General features: G+C 38.3%; 1 protein-coding gene across 1 annotated transcript; it reads right to left on the reverse strand.

Annotated features, from left to right (window-relative positions):
* Positions 1–1,578: 1,578 nt before the first annotated feature.
* On the reverse strand, positions 1,579–17,922 carry LOC139148961 (uncharacterized). The gene is made up of 5 exons (XM_070720433.1): positions 17,555–17,922; positions 15,350–15,516; positions 3,880–3,979; positions 3,343–3,434; positions 1,579–3,104 (listed from the first exon to the last, which is right to left on the reverse strand). Exons 2-5 carry the CDS (start codon positions 15,474–15,476, stop codon positions 3,031–3,033), a joined length of 393 nt encoding a protein of 130 aa, XP_070576534.1. The 5' UTR covers positions 15,477–15,516; positions 17,555–17,922; the 3' UTR covers positions 1,579–3,030.
* Between the last annotated feature and the right edge of the window lie 1,449 nt (positions 17,923–19,371).

Here is a 19,371-nt window from a genome sequence, read left to right on the forward strand (position 1 = left end):
AACGCACCAATAATTAGATGATTACACAGACTGACTATATGAAAAATATCAATTAACAAAGTAGCATTCTTTGAGACAGGGGTCGTATTCGTCTTAAAACGCCTATTCTCGCAGACAAATTATCTATATGATCATCCCGGCTTAAGATATTGTCTATTTGACTACAAAGTAGTTTGTGAAACAGTTTCAAAGTGGGTATCACGAATATGAAAGGAGATCTCAGAGTCGTCTGAGCGATACATTTCTATTTTTGGAGGGGGTAGAGAGTGGCAACAATCATGTGCCCTCAACGGTCTGGCTGGGCTAGCCCCAAACCAAACGTGCATGCAGCCTTGCGGGCGCTATGCCAACACGCTGAGCCAGACTACACTGAGATTAAAATCAGGACACTGAGGACTTGGGCAACACTGCAAAGCCAGCGAGGGACAGTGAGAGTCTATGTGGTAGAACAAGAAACCGTTATTCACAGGGAGAACAAAAATACTGGAAAAGAATGTACGGTCTGCTCTGGTTCTGACAGTTTTCAGTGTTGTGACCCCAACTTTTATAACTTTAGTTTACCTGACATGTAAATATCGGCGACGTCGAACGAGAGGTTGAAAAAGTCATCAAATCTTTCACAGTTATGCACACACTGTTACTACTAATAAAAAGACGGTGTCTCATAAACATGGAAATTTTACTTTATATTGATATATAAAGGCGACCTTCCTTAGTCAACTTGGAAAATGGGGGAAATCCACAAAGCAGTTCGAATGGCCAAGGGTTTACCAAGGTCAGACCCGAGCACTGTAGCATTTATTGGTAATCTGTTATGGAATTTTATGGAATATGGAATTTCGAAGAGACGTATCATAGTGTTGATTTATGTCAGAGTTGATTTTCAATTTTGGTTTATTTTTATGACATACAAAGAACAAATAAACAAACAAACTGCCATTTTGACCCGTAAGGGAAATTGTTAGTGCATGTATATTGTATATGTAAAGTCGCCGAAAAGGTCATGAAAGGTCATTTGGCAAATGAAGTAACTGTTGCGTTCGTAATGTCAGGATTATCTATGGCATGCCTTACAGAATTATGAATTTATGATCTTTGCTAACGATATGTTTCACTGCCGACAAAAGTTGACGGCAGCACCCGTTCAAATATCAGGAAGCGATACAAAAAGAATGCTGGCTACGACTGCCCATATTTCATGGCGACAGCAATGGCTGCAGTGTGCTTACGTGTAAACAACATTTTATGTTTCCTTGTGCCAAGGGGCAACCAGACAAAGACGCCTTTGTTAGAAGATCGATTTTCAATCATATGCATAAATCACTGACCCGTTCCGAGTCATGCCTGCCTAATACATTAATATATCAACATATTTTATACTCCCCCTGTGGTAAAAATGTTAAGGTTTCAGTCGGATTTCTACCAAACGGCGATATCTTTGCAATACATCTTTAGAACAAATGACCAAAACTAATCCTATGCTTCCCAATGTCAGCGGATCACAAGTAGGATTAAAATCTCACTAATATAGGGCTGCCATATTTTAAACCTGCACGTAGGAATATGAACGAGACAGTCTGAAAACAAAACATTTTGGTTGTTTATTTACTTTAGAAACTTGTAAAATCGCAAAGGGAATTTGTGCTGTTACTTATATAAATACATTATAGCTTTAATAAACAGTGATCGTCAACACATGATGCAAGAACGTCTTATAATTCAGAAACAATTGTACTCTCAGTTAGATGGGCTTTAATAAAGTTGTAAATGTCAGCTAGTAAGTGATTAAGTGTTTACTTGTGAAAACAACACGAACATAAATTCCGGCATCGTGACTGTTTCAAAATGTTAAAGCTATAATCAAGACAACTCTGGACGGATCGTTCAAGGTTATAGGTTCTCTTGTCTGTTAACACTTATTTCTAGCCCTGGCATTATTTACAGTGTACGGAGCTGTTCCGACAGCCACTAAAGGACAGGATATTAAACTACACTCGTCTTCTTTCCTTTCTCTGCAACTTGGATGTCAAGATACAAGAGTCTGTATGTCCACTACTTTTTTGTTGAAAATGCCCGAACATGCTACTTCACAGACTCCCGAACAGACTGTCAGGCAGATAAATATGCATATTAACAAAGTAAAATGACAACCCTTAGCTGGAAATTGCAATAGTACAAATTACCTAAATAATCAAGTGAATTGCAGTGAAAAGGAAAGCCGGTGATCTTAAATTTGCTTATCATCCTATTCTCCCAAATTTGTTCCGATTGTGTTAAACGTGAAATATACACATGTGTGGAGCAGTGTAATATAACATCAGCTTGATGATCGTTGGGGTATATGTAACATGCTCCATTAATATGATGTCGCATAGAGGCAAGATAATCTCACTGTACATATTTACAATTTACACGTGATTTGCAAATATCAAAGTTACTTAAAGATAAGAAAAAATAGTATGTCGTCACTAATTTCGACCCACTCCGTTGATACTTCTCTGAGCGAGGGGGGTATAACGTTCTCATTGATTCAGACCAACGGCGGGTACTCCTGATATTTTCATACGGGGGTGTGCCTCCCAAGTCGAAAACATCAGCCCTTTTTTTCATAAATTATGACCCATTGTTAGGTAATTGCTAGACAAATTTTGGGGAATTTTCACCTTTATTCTGTTGCGTGTGAAGATTTTCCTGAAGCACGGGGCATTTGCTTTGTTATTGACCCATGCTTATGGTTCTTTTTTTTTCTGGATGAAAATCGACCCAATGTTTAGGGATTTTTTCATGAAATTCGTTTCAATTCATGAAATTCGGGCGGCACAGACCCTTTCCATTGTAGTACGTCCCGGGGAATCAGACATTCATGTTGCATAACAAATAAAATATTTCCAAAATGTTCCAAAGATAATGTGATCAGAATTCCTAGATCTGTTCCACATAAGAGAATAGACTTCACGTGGACCAGTTTCTCTGTCACTGAATTCAACTATCTTAGAGCTGGATCGCAGTGATCGGTAATTCCGCTCCGTTTTAAACTGGGCTACCAGCTCCATTGACCTTTGTACTTCCGTTTGGTTCAGGAGCGGTTACTCCATCGGGCACACCTGATAGAAAACGTGACAATATACATGTAGTATGATTACTTTATTAACGAAAAGAGAAGAATATTCAGAATATTTTATCATCCATTCAAATTGAAATATAGGAAGCAAGAGTTCCTAACAGACACAGACAGTGATTCAAAGTATATATACCAAGACTGAATGCTACTGAGTATTTAGAATGTTCCAAAATTCAAAGTGAAGTTGTTAATGGAGCATTTGACTCGCAGGAGGCACTTACCTTCTTTCTCAGGAGCAGGAACAAGAACAGGAACAGGAACAGGAACAGGATCAGGATCAGGATCAGGGCCCACTTTATTGGGCCGGCAGTGCCTGTAAACCAGATCCAGAGAGTCATCCAGAGAGAGAGAGAGAGAGAGAGAGAGAGAGAGAGAGAGAGGAGAGAGAGAGAGAGAGAGAGAGAGAGAGAGAGATTGTAAAAGTGTCATGGCTGGACCTTATAACAAAGAAAACTCGTTACATGATAAGCTCAGGAGATATTACGGCATGATTGCCAACAGTTCTGTATTGGTTCGGAACAAATTACTTAGAAAAATTATTGGTTTCATCCACAGTCCAGACCCACCATTTGATTTAATGTAGCGTATTGACTAAACTCTCCGTCGATGGTAGATTGCAATATCGAATCGACAACATACAAGATCTTGTAGACCAATATACTTGACAACAAAAATACATGTTAGTCAAGTTGACGATATACAATGAGTATGGCTGGATATTAAGGCGAACCCTATGCTCATGCATATATTTGACTTACTTTTCAAAAAGTCCCTTGAGTTTCTTTCTGAATAATATGCAAAGAATTACAATCAGCAGCACTGGCACCAGCAGTAACCATAACAGGTGAAGGAGAGAATCTGAGTAGAAAATACAAGAGTTCATTATGGAAAGATACACAGGGCTGATGGTTTTATTATTCACATTTACAGTTATACCGACGGTCTCCCATTTCGGACTGAGTACATGATGTAATATTCAGTTGTCATTGGTTTCATTATTCAGTATCGATGACTTTATTTGCAACGTATTTTATGAACATTATGCCATTATTTTGTCGTTATTATTTCATTATTCAGTTATCATATGATTTCTTGTTTGTTTTATCTCTTTTTCAGTATTTGTCTTTATTTGGAAATTATGCTATCACCGCATTTTCATTTAGTAAGTCGGTTATTACTATGTGACTATTTCATAACCTACTTATTTGACATACTAAATTCATACCCAGAAATCATTGTATAGTATGGCTACTTTGCTAGCAGAAGCCGAAGGTGTTTTACATGCAAATATGATATTCGATATTCTAACGTACTTTGCAGAGTATTAAATTTTGAGGGAAACAGAATCGCTGTTCGTAACTGCCCTCCCGATACGATTTAAAATTTCCCTTGTTGCCTAAATGTTTTCCTCGCCATGATTTATCCCCACTGCCCTTTCCCCCCACTACAATTTGTTTTTTCCATGCAATTATTCCCTTAGCCTACCGGCAAAGTCCAGACAACAATGCAGTCGTAGTTTTATCCACCCAAAAAGTTGCCAGTTTATTATTAGAAGAATGAAATTACCGTGAAAGAGTAAAAACCACCAGCCTACCCGTTCCCCATCCGCTAATACGTATAAAACTTGCCCATCCGCCCGACAAGAAATCGCCTACGAACAGCAATATGCACGGAGAGCTTTGTTGGCTTCGTCAAGCTATAAAGTATAAGAGGACTGTATTTTCATCGCGTCATTCTCTTACATGTAATAACGTAGCGAATGGGTTAAGGGAACAGTCATTATCTACGGCCGGGGGGATTTCATCGGAAACTCTGAAACTTCGAGTACCCCCTGCTAACCATGATGAATTTGAGTAACCCCCTCTCTGAGACAGAAATTTTGACTGAAGCCCACCCACCCCTCCAATTTAGAAAAGTTAAATATCAATACATGTATTTGTAAAATTTACAAAAATAAGACAATAGTAAAGACCTTTCAAATCCTGGTGTACCCTGCTAGATTATCCTAGGTCATCTCATGACGATTGAAAAAAGGCCAACAAAATGAAAGTCAAAGTCACGACAAAATATAGATATGAAAGCTTACGCTATAACTATCCTACCATATAGTATTGTTTAATTTTGATGGATATCACGACAGGGTTTTCACTGGGATACCTGACTGGGCAGAATTTGAAAGTAATATGGAAGGGGAGAGCAAGCGAGAGGCTGAGGGCGAAAGTGTCAGAGGGAAAAGTTCCCTCTCTTGCGTGGAAAATTGTGAGAAATTGATATGTGTAATAGTGCAGTCCGGTGCAATCTGAGAGGTGTTTTCCATTTTTTTAAACTGTTTAAACTCCCCCAGGGGAGAGTACGACAGAGGGGTGTCTCTCCTCTCGCATCGAAATTTTTTGAGAAATTGACGTGTGCAATGTTGCAGTCTTAGAGTTGTTTCAATGCATTTTGCACTAAAAATTGACTAAAACCTCTTATCTCTCTCTCCACATTTAGAGCATACCTTTCATTTTTGAGTGACCACCCACCCAGCCCCCTAAGATTCCTCCGACCCCTAGGCCGTAAATAATGACGGCTCCCTAAACTCACGAACATGGCCGATACTGTACTAATGCTATTAATCAAATCTCGCCGTTGTCAAAAATGTTCCCCAAGTCGTACAGGTACAAAGAAATGTCGAGTTGGAAAGGAGCAAGCTCGTGTCTTTATCTGAAAACCACTTTTGTATTTGTGTACAGTGTAAGACTGATGACCTCAGCGCTTTGTGATTTGTTTGCTTTGTGGTCAGCGGTTGTTATGGAGCAAATAGTTCCGGGTTGGCTCTACGGAAAAGTACACTTGCAATCCTCCAAATCAGACAACATAAAATCTCGACACGAAATATGTAGGACATGCCGTAAAACGCGATGACTAGTCGGAGAATAACAATGCTAGAGTAATTCGCAGATACCACGGGGGCGACAATTACTACAGTGGGGACACAGTCATACCTTGATTAGGAACAACCTATGAAAATGACTACTCACGGAAGTAAATGGCCGCTGTTTTGATAGAGGATCTATCAACTGTTCCTTTATTGCAAATCCCATGTATTTTCCATTTGACAAGTCAGACTACCGAAGTCATAATAGTATCTTTTCTTTGGACAGAAGTTGTATGCGTTTCAATTTGACACGATTCTGTATATTTACCGACAGGACTGACTGTAAAAAACAATTTGATGGGAAACAATTGAACGCAATCCCTGTTTTATTTGCTCACGTGTTCACACACGTGAGCATATGTCGCAGCGATGTCTGTCTGTCTGTCCGTCTGTCTGTCTGTGTGTCTGTGTGTCTGTCTGTCTGTTGGTCCATTTTCTCAAAAACGGCTGAACGTATTTCAGTCAAATTTGGTAGACATCTTCAGAATTCAAATGGCTAGAACTGAAAAGGTTTTGGTGGGCGTGGCTTGCATATTAATGAAGTTATCACAGTTTTAATTTTTCTGATACATGGTAGTCTATGGGAAGCCGGTATCTGTGGTTTGAGGGCGCTATCCCCACGTTACACTCTGGCTAGACGATGCTGAAATTAGACTCGGTTTCGGATTCGGTTTCGGATTCGGTTTCGGATTCTAGAGACTGAAAGAAATTTTATATTTTCAGCCAATTGTTACACTGTGGAATACTGGATTTTCCTTACTTTCCCTGGACCCTTTTTTCAGCTAAAATAATATCTAATCACACTAAACAAAGTGAAAATCAGTATATAGGGATAACTTAGCAATACAAATTTTTTGACAAAATGTCATGTGATCTCGATGACCTTTGACCTTAAATATGAGTATATGTCCATAACTCAGTAACCACAAGTGCTACACCCTTCATATTTGGTATGATGGGAGACCTTATGACATCACATCCTGTACCTTATTAATTATGTGCATATCTAATTCTGAGCCAGCAAATAGAGCTAGAGGTCTGATTTTTTGCTCACGTGTTCACACACGTGGGCATATGTCGCAGCGATGTCTGTCTGTCTGTGTGTCTGTCTGTCTGTCTGTTGGTCCATTTTCTCAAAAACGGCTGAACGTATTTCAGTCAAATTTGGTAGACATCTTCAGAATTCAAATGGCTAGAACTGAAAAGGTTTTGGTGGGCGTGGCTTGCATATTAATGAAGTTATCACAGTTTTAATTTTTCTGATACATGGTAGTCTATGGGAAGCCGGTATCTGTGGTTTGAGGGCGCTATCCCCACGTACACTCTGGCTAGACGATGCTGAAATTAGACTCGGTTTCGGATTCGGTTTCGGATTCAGTTTTGGATTCTAGAGACTGAAAGAAATTTTATATTTTCAGCCAATTGTTACACTGTGGAATACTGGGATTTTCCTTACTTTCCCTGGACCCTTTTTTCAGCTAAAATAATATCTAATCACACTAAACAAAGTGAAAATAAGTGTATAGGGATAACTTAGCAATACAATTTTTTTGACAAAATGTCATGTGATCTCGATTACCTTTGACCTTAAATATGAGTATATGTCCATAACTCAGTAACCACAAGTGCTACACCCTTCATATTTGGTATGATGGGAGACCTTATGACATCACATCCTGTACCTTATTAATTATGTGCATATCTAATTGTGAGCCAGCAAATAGAACTAGAGGTCTGATTTTTGGTATATAGGTAATACTTAGCAATACAATTTTTTGACAAAATGTCATGTGACCCCAATGACCTTTGACCTCAAATATACATATATGGCCATAACTAAGTAACCCCAAGTGCTACACCCTTCATATTTGGTAAGATAGGAGACCTTATGACACCACATCCTGTACCTCATTAATTATGCGCATATCTAATTCTGAGCCAGCCAATAGAGCTAGAGGTCTGATTTTTGGTATATAGGATAATTTAGCAATACAATTTTTTTTGACAAAATGTCACGTGACCTCGGTGACCTTTGACCTCAAATATACATATTTGTCCATAACTCAGTAACCACAAGTGCTACAGCCTTCATGTATGGTATGATGGGACAGCTTATGACGCCACATATTGTACCCTTTTAATTATGCGCATATCTAATTTTGAGCGCGCCAATAGAGCTAGAGGTCTGATTTTTGGTATATAGGGATAACTTAGCAATACAATTTTTTTGACAAAATGTCACGTGACCTCGGTGACCTTTGACCTCAAATATACATATTTGTCCATAACTCAGTAACCACAAGTGCTACAGCCTTCATGTATGGTATGATGGGACAGCTTATGACGCCACATATTGTACCTCATTAATTATGCGCATATCTCATTCTGAGCCAGCCAATAGAGCTAGAGGTCTGATTTTTGGTATATAGGGATAACTTAGCAATACAATTTTTTTGACAAAATGTCACATGACCTCGGTGACCTTTGACCTCAAATATACATATTTGTCCATAACTCAGTAACCACAAGTGCTACAGCCTTCATGTATGGTATGATGGGACAGCTTATGACGCCACATATTGTACCTCATTAATTATGCGCATATCTCATTCTGAGCCAGCCAATAGAGCTAGAGGTCTGATTTTTGGTATATAGGGATAACTTAGCAATACAATTTTTTTGACAAAATGTCACGTGACCTCGGTGACCTTTGACCTCCAATATACATATTTTTCCATAACTCGGTAACCACAAGTGCTACACCCTTCATGTTTGGTATGATGGGACATGTTATGACGCCACATACTGTACCTCAATAATTATGCGCATATCTCATTCTGAGCGAGCCAATAGAGCTGGATGTCTGATTTTTGGTATATAGGGATAACTATAGGAGAGAAATTTTTTGACCAAATGTCATGTGACCCTGATGACCTTTTACCTAAAATATATGTTTATGTCAATAAATAAGTAACCACAAGTGCTTGTCCTTTGTATTTAGTAGGATGGGAGACCTTATGACAGCACACGCTTTACCTCATTAATTATGTACACATCTAATTCTGGGCAAGCGAATAGAGCTAGAGATCTGATTTTTGGCATATAGGGATTATTAGGAATATAATTTTTTTTTCTGAAAATGTCATGTGACCTTGATGACCTTTGACCTTGATTATACATATATATGCATATTTCAGTAACCACAAGTTCTATAACCTCCAATTTTGATAGGATATTAGACCTTAAGATGTCACATCTTGTACCTCATTATAATGCGCATATGTATTTCTTGGCTGGCCCAATACTGCTAGAGGTCTGATCTTTTTTCCCGATTTAGAACCGTAACTTAGACATGCCTCATGTGTTTCAAATTGGGAACAACGACATAGACCTATGTGCCCATAGATCTCAACATATACACTCCAATGATACTTCTTAATGACCCCATTTTCCTGCCCCATCAAGACTAGTACTCCTATTACAAGTGGGGACTATGTCATTGTAAATGACTTGTTGAGTTAATGGTTGTATCACAGTATTCGATATATCTAATTCTGTATTTTTTCCATTTTATATTCTGAATAATTACATTAAACATATTTCACTGTCTCCAGTACATTTCATTTAAGTATTTTAACTTCATGCACTTTATCCCTTTCACACATGTTCATATATCTGACCAGAGAACAACACTAAATAGTCCAGGATGGGAGCTACAGTGTCATTGACGCTATTTTTACTTCAGCCAATTCCTAATTTGCATATTAAATGAATTTCATACTTAGGGTATTCATCTGAATTGACTTGATCAAAATTGATGTAACTTGCTATGTACATTTCAGACAATGTAATACAATATTATTGAAAGTCATTAATCATTTTCTCTTCAGCAAATTCCTAATTTGCATATTTAATGAACTTTCCTAATTAGAGATATATATCTGAATTGACTTGACCAAAGTTGACAAAACTTGCTACATATATTGCAGATACCGTGATACAACATTATTGACAATCATTAAGCATTTTTACTTAAGTCAATTCCTAATTTACATATTTAATGAACTTTGCTTATTTGGGATATATACTGGGATTTACTTGATCAAAGTTGGCAAAACATGACAACATTGATGATTATACCTGGTTAAAACAATATCGAAAGTCATTTCACATTTTCATGTCAGCTAATTTACAATTGCATATCTAATGAGCTTTCACAGCTCGGCATATATGGCTTGAAGGACTTGGCCAACGGTAATTACACTTGCTATATAAATGACAGCAGTCAAAGAACTTTAATATTTTTATTTCAGCTAATTACATATTTGTATACTTCATGACCTTTGAGAATTAATCAGCGGTGATTATTGTTCATTATGTTGATCATAATACTTTCAATGAAGTTGCAAACATGTGGCAAAGGTTCAAATTTACACATAACTGTATGAAACACGTGAGCATTTTCAGTTCATATCTGGTTGGTATATAGGTATAACTTAGCATACAATTTTTTTGACAAAATATCATGTGACCCCAATGACCTTTGACCTCAAATATACATATATGGCCATAACTAAGTAACCCCAAGTGCTACACCCTTCATATTTGGTATGATGGGAGACCTTATGACACCACATCCTGTACCTCATTAATTATGCGCATATCTAATTCTGAGCCAGCCAATAGAGCTAGAGGTCTGATTTTTGGTATATAGGGATAATTTAGCAATACATTTTTTTTGACAAAATGTCACGTGACCTCGGTGACCTTTGACCTCAAATATACATATTTGTCCATAAGTCAGTAACCACAAGTGCTACAGCCTTCATGTATGGTATGATGGGACAGCTTATGACGCCACATATTGCACCTCATTAATTATGCGCGTATCTAATTTTGAGCGCGCCAATAGAGCTAGAGGTCTGATTTTTGGTATATAGGGATAACTTAGCAATACAATTTTTTTGACAAAATGTCACGTGACCTCGGTGACCTTTGACCTCCAATATACATATTTGTCCATAACTCAGTAACCACAAGTGCTACAGCCTTCATGTATGGTATGATGAAACACCTTATGACGCCACATATTGTACCTCATTAATTATGCGCATATCTAATTTTGAGCGAGCCAATAGAGCTAGAGGTCTGATTTTTGGTATATAGGGATAACTTAGGCCAGGAAGAAAAAATAAATTGTTCATCGGAATCGCCGCTTCTACTTTGGCATATTTGGAATTTTTTTTTTTTTGATCGCGGCAAATTCTTACTTCCGCATTACAAATATTTTTAGTACTGCCGCTGGTGGCGCCCTACACTGTGTCGGGTTTTCGCGGGCACGGGATTCTGAATGAGACTTCATACGTGTTCGGACTTAGGGACCGTTCAGTTTTTACGGCGGGGGGGGGGCAAAATCCAGGGGGGGGGGTCATCGTAATTTTGGAATCCGTAAAGGGGGGTCATCGCTATTTCACTGGTAGGAAAGGGGGGGGGGGGTCACCACATTTTCAAAAACTAATACCAACAATAAAGTTCACTTTATGCCATGGCCATGATCGACCCTCTTTACCGGCGGGCCGCCTTTGGCGGCCCACTACAATAAATATACATTATGTATTACCCATGACCCTCTAAACGGGCAGACGCCTTTGGCGGCCCTCTCCAATTAGGTTTACTCCATGCAATGGCCATGATCAACCCTCTTTACCGGCGGGCCGCCTGCGGCGGCCCACTACAATAAATTGACTTTATGTAATACCCTCCGGCAATTTTAATGACCGGACGCCTTAAGCAGCCCTGTCCAGTAAAGTTTACTTTATGCAATAGCCATGATCGACCCTCTTTACCGGACGGGCCACCTTTGGTGGCCCACTTGAATAAAGTTGACTTTACGTAATGGCCCATGACCCTCTTAACCGGAGGGCTGCCTTTGGCGAACCACTCCAATAAAGTTTACTTTATACAATGTCCATGGACATAAGTTGTCTATGGAAATGAAGTTAAAAATTGCCTTACAGTCGTCCTAAGTAACAGACGTTTCAATGCATGTGGCTGAGAAGTTTGTGCACTGGCATCTCTGCTACACGAATAAAGTGTGCCGCGTACCGGAGTACAAATCCAAACTATGCAGGTAAATTTGACATATGGGTTTTGGTTATTTTTCAGCGGGGGGGGGGGGGGGGGGGGGTCATCAAATTTTTTCATCTGTCAAAGGGGGGGGTCATCTTTTTTCACGAAAAATGCAGGGGGGGGGGTCTATATTTTTTTGAACACCGGCGACAAGATTTTGCCGGGCCCCCCCCCATAGGCCGTAAAAACTGAACGCTCCCTTAGTTGACCGCCAACACGTTGTTGTGACGTCTGAATTTGGCGAATCACGACGCAAAGTGGGTCGATTTGGCCAGAAATTTGCTCGTTTTGTAAAGGTTAGTACATGTCACATCATGAGTATTAATTTGATCGCCAACATTCTACGTGATGGCCAACAGTTAGTTCCAAAGACGCTATTCAGTGTTTGTCCTGATATTACGTTCGGCGATTTGTTCAACAAGATCGTGACAGCAGATGGACGGTGCATCCGATTGAATGAAAATTGCATCGAAAGTATAAAAATTTACGGCAATGACAAAACACATGGTTGCGTCGATGTTAAAGTACGATCTGAATGATGAATATATAAACTTCACTCCGATCACAGTACAGTGTTGTTAGACCATTGTGTAAAATGTGTATATATAGACAGTGGTAAAGAGGCCAAAACATGGGGCCAAAGTAAAATGAAAAAACTCAGATGCTAGGTCCCACCAGGACAATATTAAAGGACAATACTGAATTGTTGAATTTCAGTGATTTGCTGTACATTTCAGTTTTATTCTGAGAGAATGTTGAAATGCTCAGAATATGTTGTGCAAACACTAACTGTGAATGTAATGGCCTATGTTATTGTTGGGAAATATAGTATTGAATTCAGTTACCAGTATCAGTGTTTCTTGTCTGAGATATTTCTGGTAAAAAGGGAAACAATTATCTTGCCTTGTCTGCATCTGTGCAAATGCTATGCAAAAATGCCAGAGAACCGCGTTTACCTTCGGCCTAAAAAAAAAAAAAAAAAAAAAAAAAAAATTTCGCTCGCCGCTCCTGGGACTTGGTCCAAAAAATCCGATGAACAAGATTTTTTTTTTCTCTGGCCTTAGCAATACAATTTTTTTGACAAAATGTCACATGACCTCTGTGACCTTTGACCTCAAATATACATATTTGTCCATAACTCAGTAACCACAAGTGCTACAGCCTTCATGTATGGTATGATGGGACACCTTATGACGCCACATATTGTACCTCATTAATTATGCGCATATCTCATTCTGAGCGAGCCAATAGAGCTAGAGGTCTGATTTTTGGTATATAGGGATAACTTAGCAATACAATTTTTTTGACAAAATGTCACGTGACCTCGGTGACCTTTGACCTCCAATATACATATTTTTCCATAACTCGGTAACCACAAGTGCTACACCCTTCATGTTTGGTATGATGGGACACGTTATGACGCCACATACTGTACCTCAATAATTATGCGCATATCTCATTCTGAGCGAGCCAATAGAGCTGGATGTCTGATTTTTGGTATATAGGGATAACTATAGGAGAGAAATTTTTTGACCAAATGTCATGTGACCTCGATGACCTTTTACCTAAAATATATGTTTATGTCAATAAATAAGTAACCACAAGTGCTATGTCCTTTGTATTTAGTAGGATGGGAGACCTTATGACAGCACACGCTTTACCTCATTAATTATGTACACATCTAATTCTGGGCAAGCGAATAGAGCTAGAGATCTGATTTTTTGGCATATAGGGATTAATTAGGAATATAATTTTTTTTGAAAATGTCATGTGACCTTGATGACCTTTGACCTTGATTATACATATATATGCATATTTCAGTAACCACAAGTTCTATACCCTCCAATTTTGATAGGATATTAGACCTTAAGATGTCACATCTTGTACCTCATTTATAATGCGCATATGTATTTCTTGGCTGGCCAATACTGCTAGAGGTCTGATCTTTTTTCCCGATTTAGAACCGTAACTTAGACATGCCTCATGTGTTTCAAATTGGGAACAACGACATAGACCTATGTGCCCATAGATCTCAACATATACACTCCAATGATACTTCTTAATGACCACATTTTCCTGCCCCATCAAGACTAGTACTCCTATTACAAGTGGGGACTATGTCATTGTAAATGACTTGTTGAGTTAATGGTTGTATCACAGTATTCGATATATCTAATTCTGTATTTTTTCCATTTTATATTCTGAATAATTACATTAAACATATTTCACTGTCTCCAGTACATTTCATTTAAGTATTTTCACTTCATGCACTTTATCCCTTTCACACATGTTCAAATATCTGACCAGAGAACAAACACTAATAGTCCAGGATGGGAGCTACAGTGTCATTGACGCTATTTTTACTTCAGCCAATTCCTATTTGCATATTAAATGAATTTTCATACTTAGGGATATTCATCTGAATTGACTTGATCAAAATTGATGTAACTTGCTATGTACATTTCAGACACTGTAATACAATATTATTGAAAGTCATTAATCATTTTCTCTTCAGCAAATTCCTAATTTGCATGTTTAATGAACTTTCCTAATTAGAGATATATATCTGAATTGACTTGACCAAAGTTGACAAAACTTGCTACATATATTGCAGATACCATGATACAACATTATTGACAATCATTAAGCATTTTTACTTAAGTCAATTCCTAATTTACATATTTAATGAACTTTGCTTATTAGGGATATATACTGGGATTTACTTGATCAAAGTTGGCAAAACATGACAACATTGATGATTATACCTGGTTAAAACAATATCGAAAGTCATTTCACATTTTCATGTCAGCTAATTTACAATTTGCATATCTAATGAGCTTTCACAGCTCGGCATATATGGCTTGAAGGACTTGGCCAACGGTAATTACACTTGCTATATAAATGACAGCAGTCAAAGAACTTTAATATTTTTATTTCAGCTAATTACATATTTGTATACTTCATGACCTTTGAGAATTAATCAGCGGTGATTATTGTTCATTATGTTGATCATAATACTTTCAATGAAGTTGCAAACATGTGGCAAAGGTTCAAATTTACACATAACTGTATGAAACACGTGAGCATTTCAGTTCATATCTGGTTCAAACAGAGTACTGGACACTTTATATTCCTGATTAGGCATTTTACATTCCAAATTCTTTTTTGGATGCAATACTCACCACTGCCACTCACAGTAACTGGTACTTCTGGGGGTTCCGGTAAGTCGAACGGAGGTATCTGTCCACATCCCGTACAGCTTAGATACAATTTTGTGTCCAACAAACTTTCTGAGCTACAGTATGCCATGGTGATAAAATTATTGTACGAGAAACTGTGCAAAAGACGCCTATGGAAAGATAAGAAATGCAAAATCTTGATCTTACTTTGGTCATCAAGAACGTGGAGTGGTCGAAAATGATGGTGTAGTTGCTATGAGTGAAAAGTAAAGAAACTCTATGATGAGTATTCTGCCAGGAGCGAGGGGCATATGATGTCAGCTTTCTACAATATATCTGTCATTTTGGACTGATCGACACAGTTTGTAATGTCAGATGTTATTATTGACAACTGAATATTAGCTCAGACTAGAATCCATCTCTCATCAATGACATTGCTCATAGCACAGACCCTCCACCCAATGGCAGTGCATGAAATTCACGAGGCTATATTTGCAAGGCTGGTTTTTTATTTCAACATATTTTACGGCGAAGCTTTAGAATGAGCACACGTTAATTTTTAAAACAAAATAATGATAATACAATAAAAAGTTCCAGCTATTATCGTTTAACTTATATGTCTTACAGGGACGAAGTCGCTCTTTTGAGCTTAAGTCGTTTTCATTAATTTTGTTTGACATGAAAAGAAGTCTGTGTTAATTTATTGACTTCTTGAACGATACTGAAATACTGGTTTACAGTTCACAACCTCAACTCTGCTAGCAGCCAGACAAGATTTCAACATCCATTGGAACGTAACTTTACAGTCTGTACGGAAAAATCAAGTTCAAAAATCCAAGTGTGCAACTCTCTCCCCGTGCATGGCTGAACTTGTTGTGTTATATCAGGTTTGGACCTTATGTAATTTGAAGCTTTTGTAATAAAATCTTAATTGGCAATGTCTTTAGGGATAGCAGCTTTTCCTTACAATGTTCCAATGTTTATTTGTCATAGCAAAGGAAGTTGGAAAAGGAAAATCTCGTCGTCTACAGGTCACAAACGAAATCATCCCTTCGCATTGAGCAAAGGGGTATTTTTTGACACGTTTACGGTCATGTACGTATATAATTGTCATCTTGAACACTGTGTGACCTGTATAAGTATTCCATGTTTTCTTGACATAGCAAAAAAGGTCCAAAAGAGTAACTTCATCCCTTTAATTTCTGAATTATCCAAATATAGAAACAAAAATAGCATTTATATACCATAGCTATTGGCTGTTTTGAAATCGAAATCTACTTATACGAATGATCCGCATGAGTACGTGACGTACTAGCTGACAGGTAAGTTCTGTTTTTTGTCGAGAGAATAAAGTTATGAAACTTCCTTGTTCTTATGAGATTTGAAAGAAAAGGAAAAAACACTGATAACTGTCAAGTTATCATCCTTCCGAATTTGCCAAAAAAACAGATTAGGATCGAGGAAGAGTTCCCTTTCCGCTTCGTGCATTAAAGTCAGTCCATGGAGACAAATCCAAGACTAAAATGAGTGACTTGGAAGTATACTTTTGTCAATCGCACAACCCCCAATACACAAATTGTCCTGTTTAAAATTTGCAAATGCCTTGTTTTCTATGTTCCTATATCATTATTCTCACTGAGTGTATAATATGTAAAACTTTTGCCGAAAGCTTTATATGTACATGTCACAGCCTTCTTAATCTCTCTAGCTGAGTACGGACTGTATCGTATAATGTTTGAAAGGCATTTGGATAATGGAGGTACTGTGGCGTGGGAAACATGTTTTATAGTTGGTGACAAAATTGATATAGTTTCACCTTTCGCAGCCCCTCTAAAAACGCAGTTCCCTGCCAACTCACGAGGGACTGCGGACTGAAAGTTCAGGCCCAGTAACTTCTTCCAGCATGAGTGAGCTGTGCTTCGGATGAAACCTGTTTCTGGTCACAGTCCAGAGGGATTGTGTTCTGGTCGATCTCATCGTGCTTTGTGTTATATATGTATTGTCACCATGGTCGTTGTGACTTCACAATATGGGAATTGCGATGCGAAACTGTACAGTTTTACACCGTTTTGATTTTTTTCATGTTAGGCCATGGGCCATAGATAGAACATATAAAACATATCTAAACCAAAGTACCTGGTTGTACAAACGTTCCTAAAAAGCAGACAACTCCCCGGAAATCTGAGATAGAGTGCGTCTGTAACTCACCTTGTTTGTCTTCCGTCACAACGACGGTGTTGACTTTACTGGTCGCTTCTCTTTCAGTATTTCCGCGTATTCGCATCCAGCGTGTATGGCTCTTTGCCTGTCGGAGACGTCAGACGTCTACCGCATTTACACTAACCACGGACTAAACTACCAAGGTTTTCTGGCTTCAGCGGTATCAGACAATAATTTCGTGCCTTCACTTGCCAGTCTTTGAAGGAAATCACGGACGTCCGTTCTGTCAGCTTGTCAAAACCGTTCAGTCATACCTCAGTTTATGCACTGACGCAAGATTCAATTGTTGTATTTTCCGAATGTGAACTTCCGCGAACTCATATAACCTGTATTCATTATTACACCAACAGCGTACCTGCAGCAGTGCAGCTTGGGACACTGGTATGATTTATTCGTGGCTTTACAGGCGCTCATAGTCGTCTGGTTAATCTGCCCGATCGATCACGCAGATTACACATGAATGTAGCCAATGAGCTCGATTATTGAATTGAGACCGGCCTGCCTTATCTTTAACTAGACTGTCGACCATGTGAAGTTCACACTGTACATGTACTTCATTGTATCCTACCCACACAGGGTATTGTTAACTATTCGTCCAGAAGTTATGATCAATAAATGTCATGTATTCAAAAGCCCATTTATCTTTATAGTCAGGGCGATAAGCCTGCGCGTTGGTGATCGGTAAATGTAATTAATGAAGGGGATAAAAGAGGGGTTTTTACAGATGTGGACTCTTTTCTTTGAAATACTATACGGAGATAGCGAGAGTAAAGTAATAGGCACACACGACGCGTTAAAAAGTTGTATAATAAAATAATTTTTTAAAAGAAGATTTTAAAGGAACTATTAAATCACGCCGATTCTCTCCATGACTTTCCCTGTACCTTGTGGAACATAGGGGTTGGTTACCAATCCTGAATGGCCAACTGGTTTGTTTGTTGTTATAAACGCATTGCTGTTTACAAACAAAACAATTTTAACCGAACGGGAAACCCAACAAGTGGCTTCATTGTACAGCCTTTGCAATATGCTAACACCTCGGTGGACATATGGTGTAGATTTTATACTGAACATAAGGGGCTCGGTGTTGTGTGTTTGTTTCTTTGGGAATACATAGATTGAGTTACTAATAACATATCTCAAACGTGACGATATGTATATGTTTGCTTGAAATGCAGCAATAAACAGCACATAAAATGTGAAAGAAAGGTAGAACAGCACGCATACCATGCCTGAACTATTACTCTACCCGGACAAATACATTCAAACATAAGGGAGCCGTCATTATTTACGGCCTGGGGAGTGGGGGTCGGAGGAATTTCATTGTAAACTCTGAATCTTTGAGTAAACACCGGCCAATCATGATGGATTTGAGTAACCTCCCCTTTCTAACACAGAAATTTTGACTGGCCCCATTCCTAACTTAGAAAAGTTCATTATAAATATAAATACATGCATAATTTACAACAAATACAGCAAAAACAAAAAACTTTCAAATCCTGGTTTACCCTACTAGAATATCATCAGTTATATCATGACGGTTGGAAAGGCTACACAGACAAAATGAAATTTAAAGTCACGAAAAAATATAGATATAAACTCTCACTCTATAACCAGTATCCAACCATATAGTATTGATTAATTTGGATGGGTATTATGACAGAGTTTTCACTAGGATATCTGACAGGAAGAATCTTAAAATACAGGGAAGAACACGCGACAAACTGAGTGGGGAGTGCCAGAGACGGTGTCCCCTCTCTGGCGTGGAAAAGTTTGATAAATTGATATGTTCAATAGTGGAGTCT

The sequence above is a fragment of the Ptychodera flava genome, chromosome 14, assembly GCF_041260155.1.
Source record: "Ptychodera flava strain L36383 chromosome 14, AS_Pfla_20210202, whole genome shotgun sequence".
Classification (NCBI taxonomy): Eukaryota; Metazoa; Hemichordata; class Enteropneusta; family Ptychoderidae; genus Ptychodera; species Ptychodera flava.

Excerpts from the sequence above, each read along its gene's own strand:
- LOC139148961 (XM_070720433.1), bottom strand. The coding sequence starts at position 15,476 with ATGGCATACTGTAGCTCAGAAAGTTTGTTGGACACAAAATTGTATCTA. Across the intron at positions 3,435-3,879 it reads CTCAAGGGACTTTTTGAAAA|GCACTGCCGGCCCAATAAAG; the intron begins GTAAGTCAAATA and ends TCTGGTTTACAG. Across the intron at positions 3,105-3,342 it reads TCCTGCTCCTGAGAAAGAAG|GTGTGCCCGATGGAGTAACC; the intron begins GTAAGTGCCTCC and ends GTTTTCTATCAG.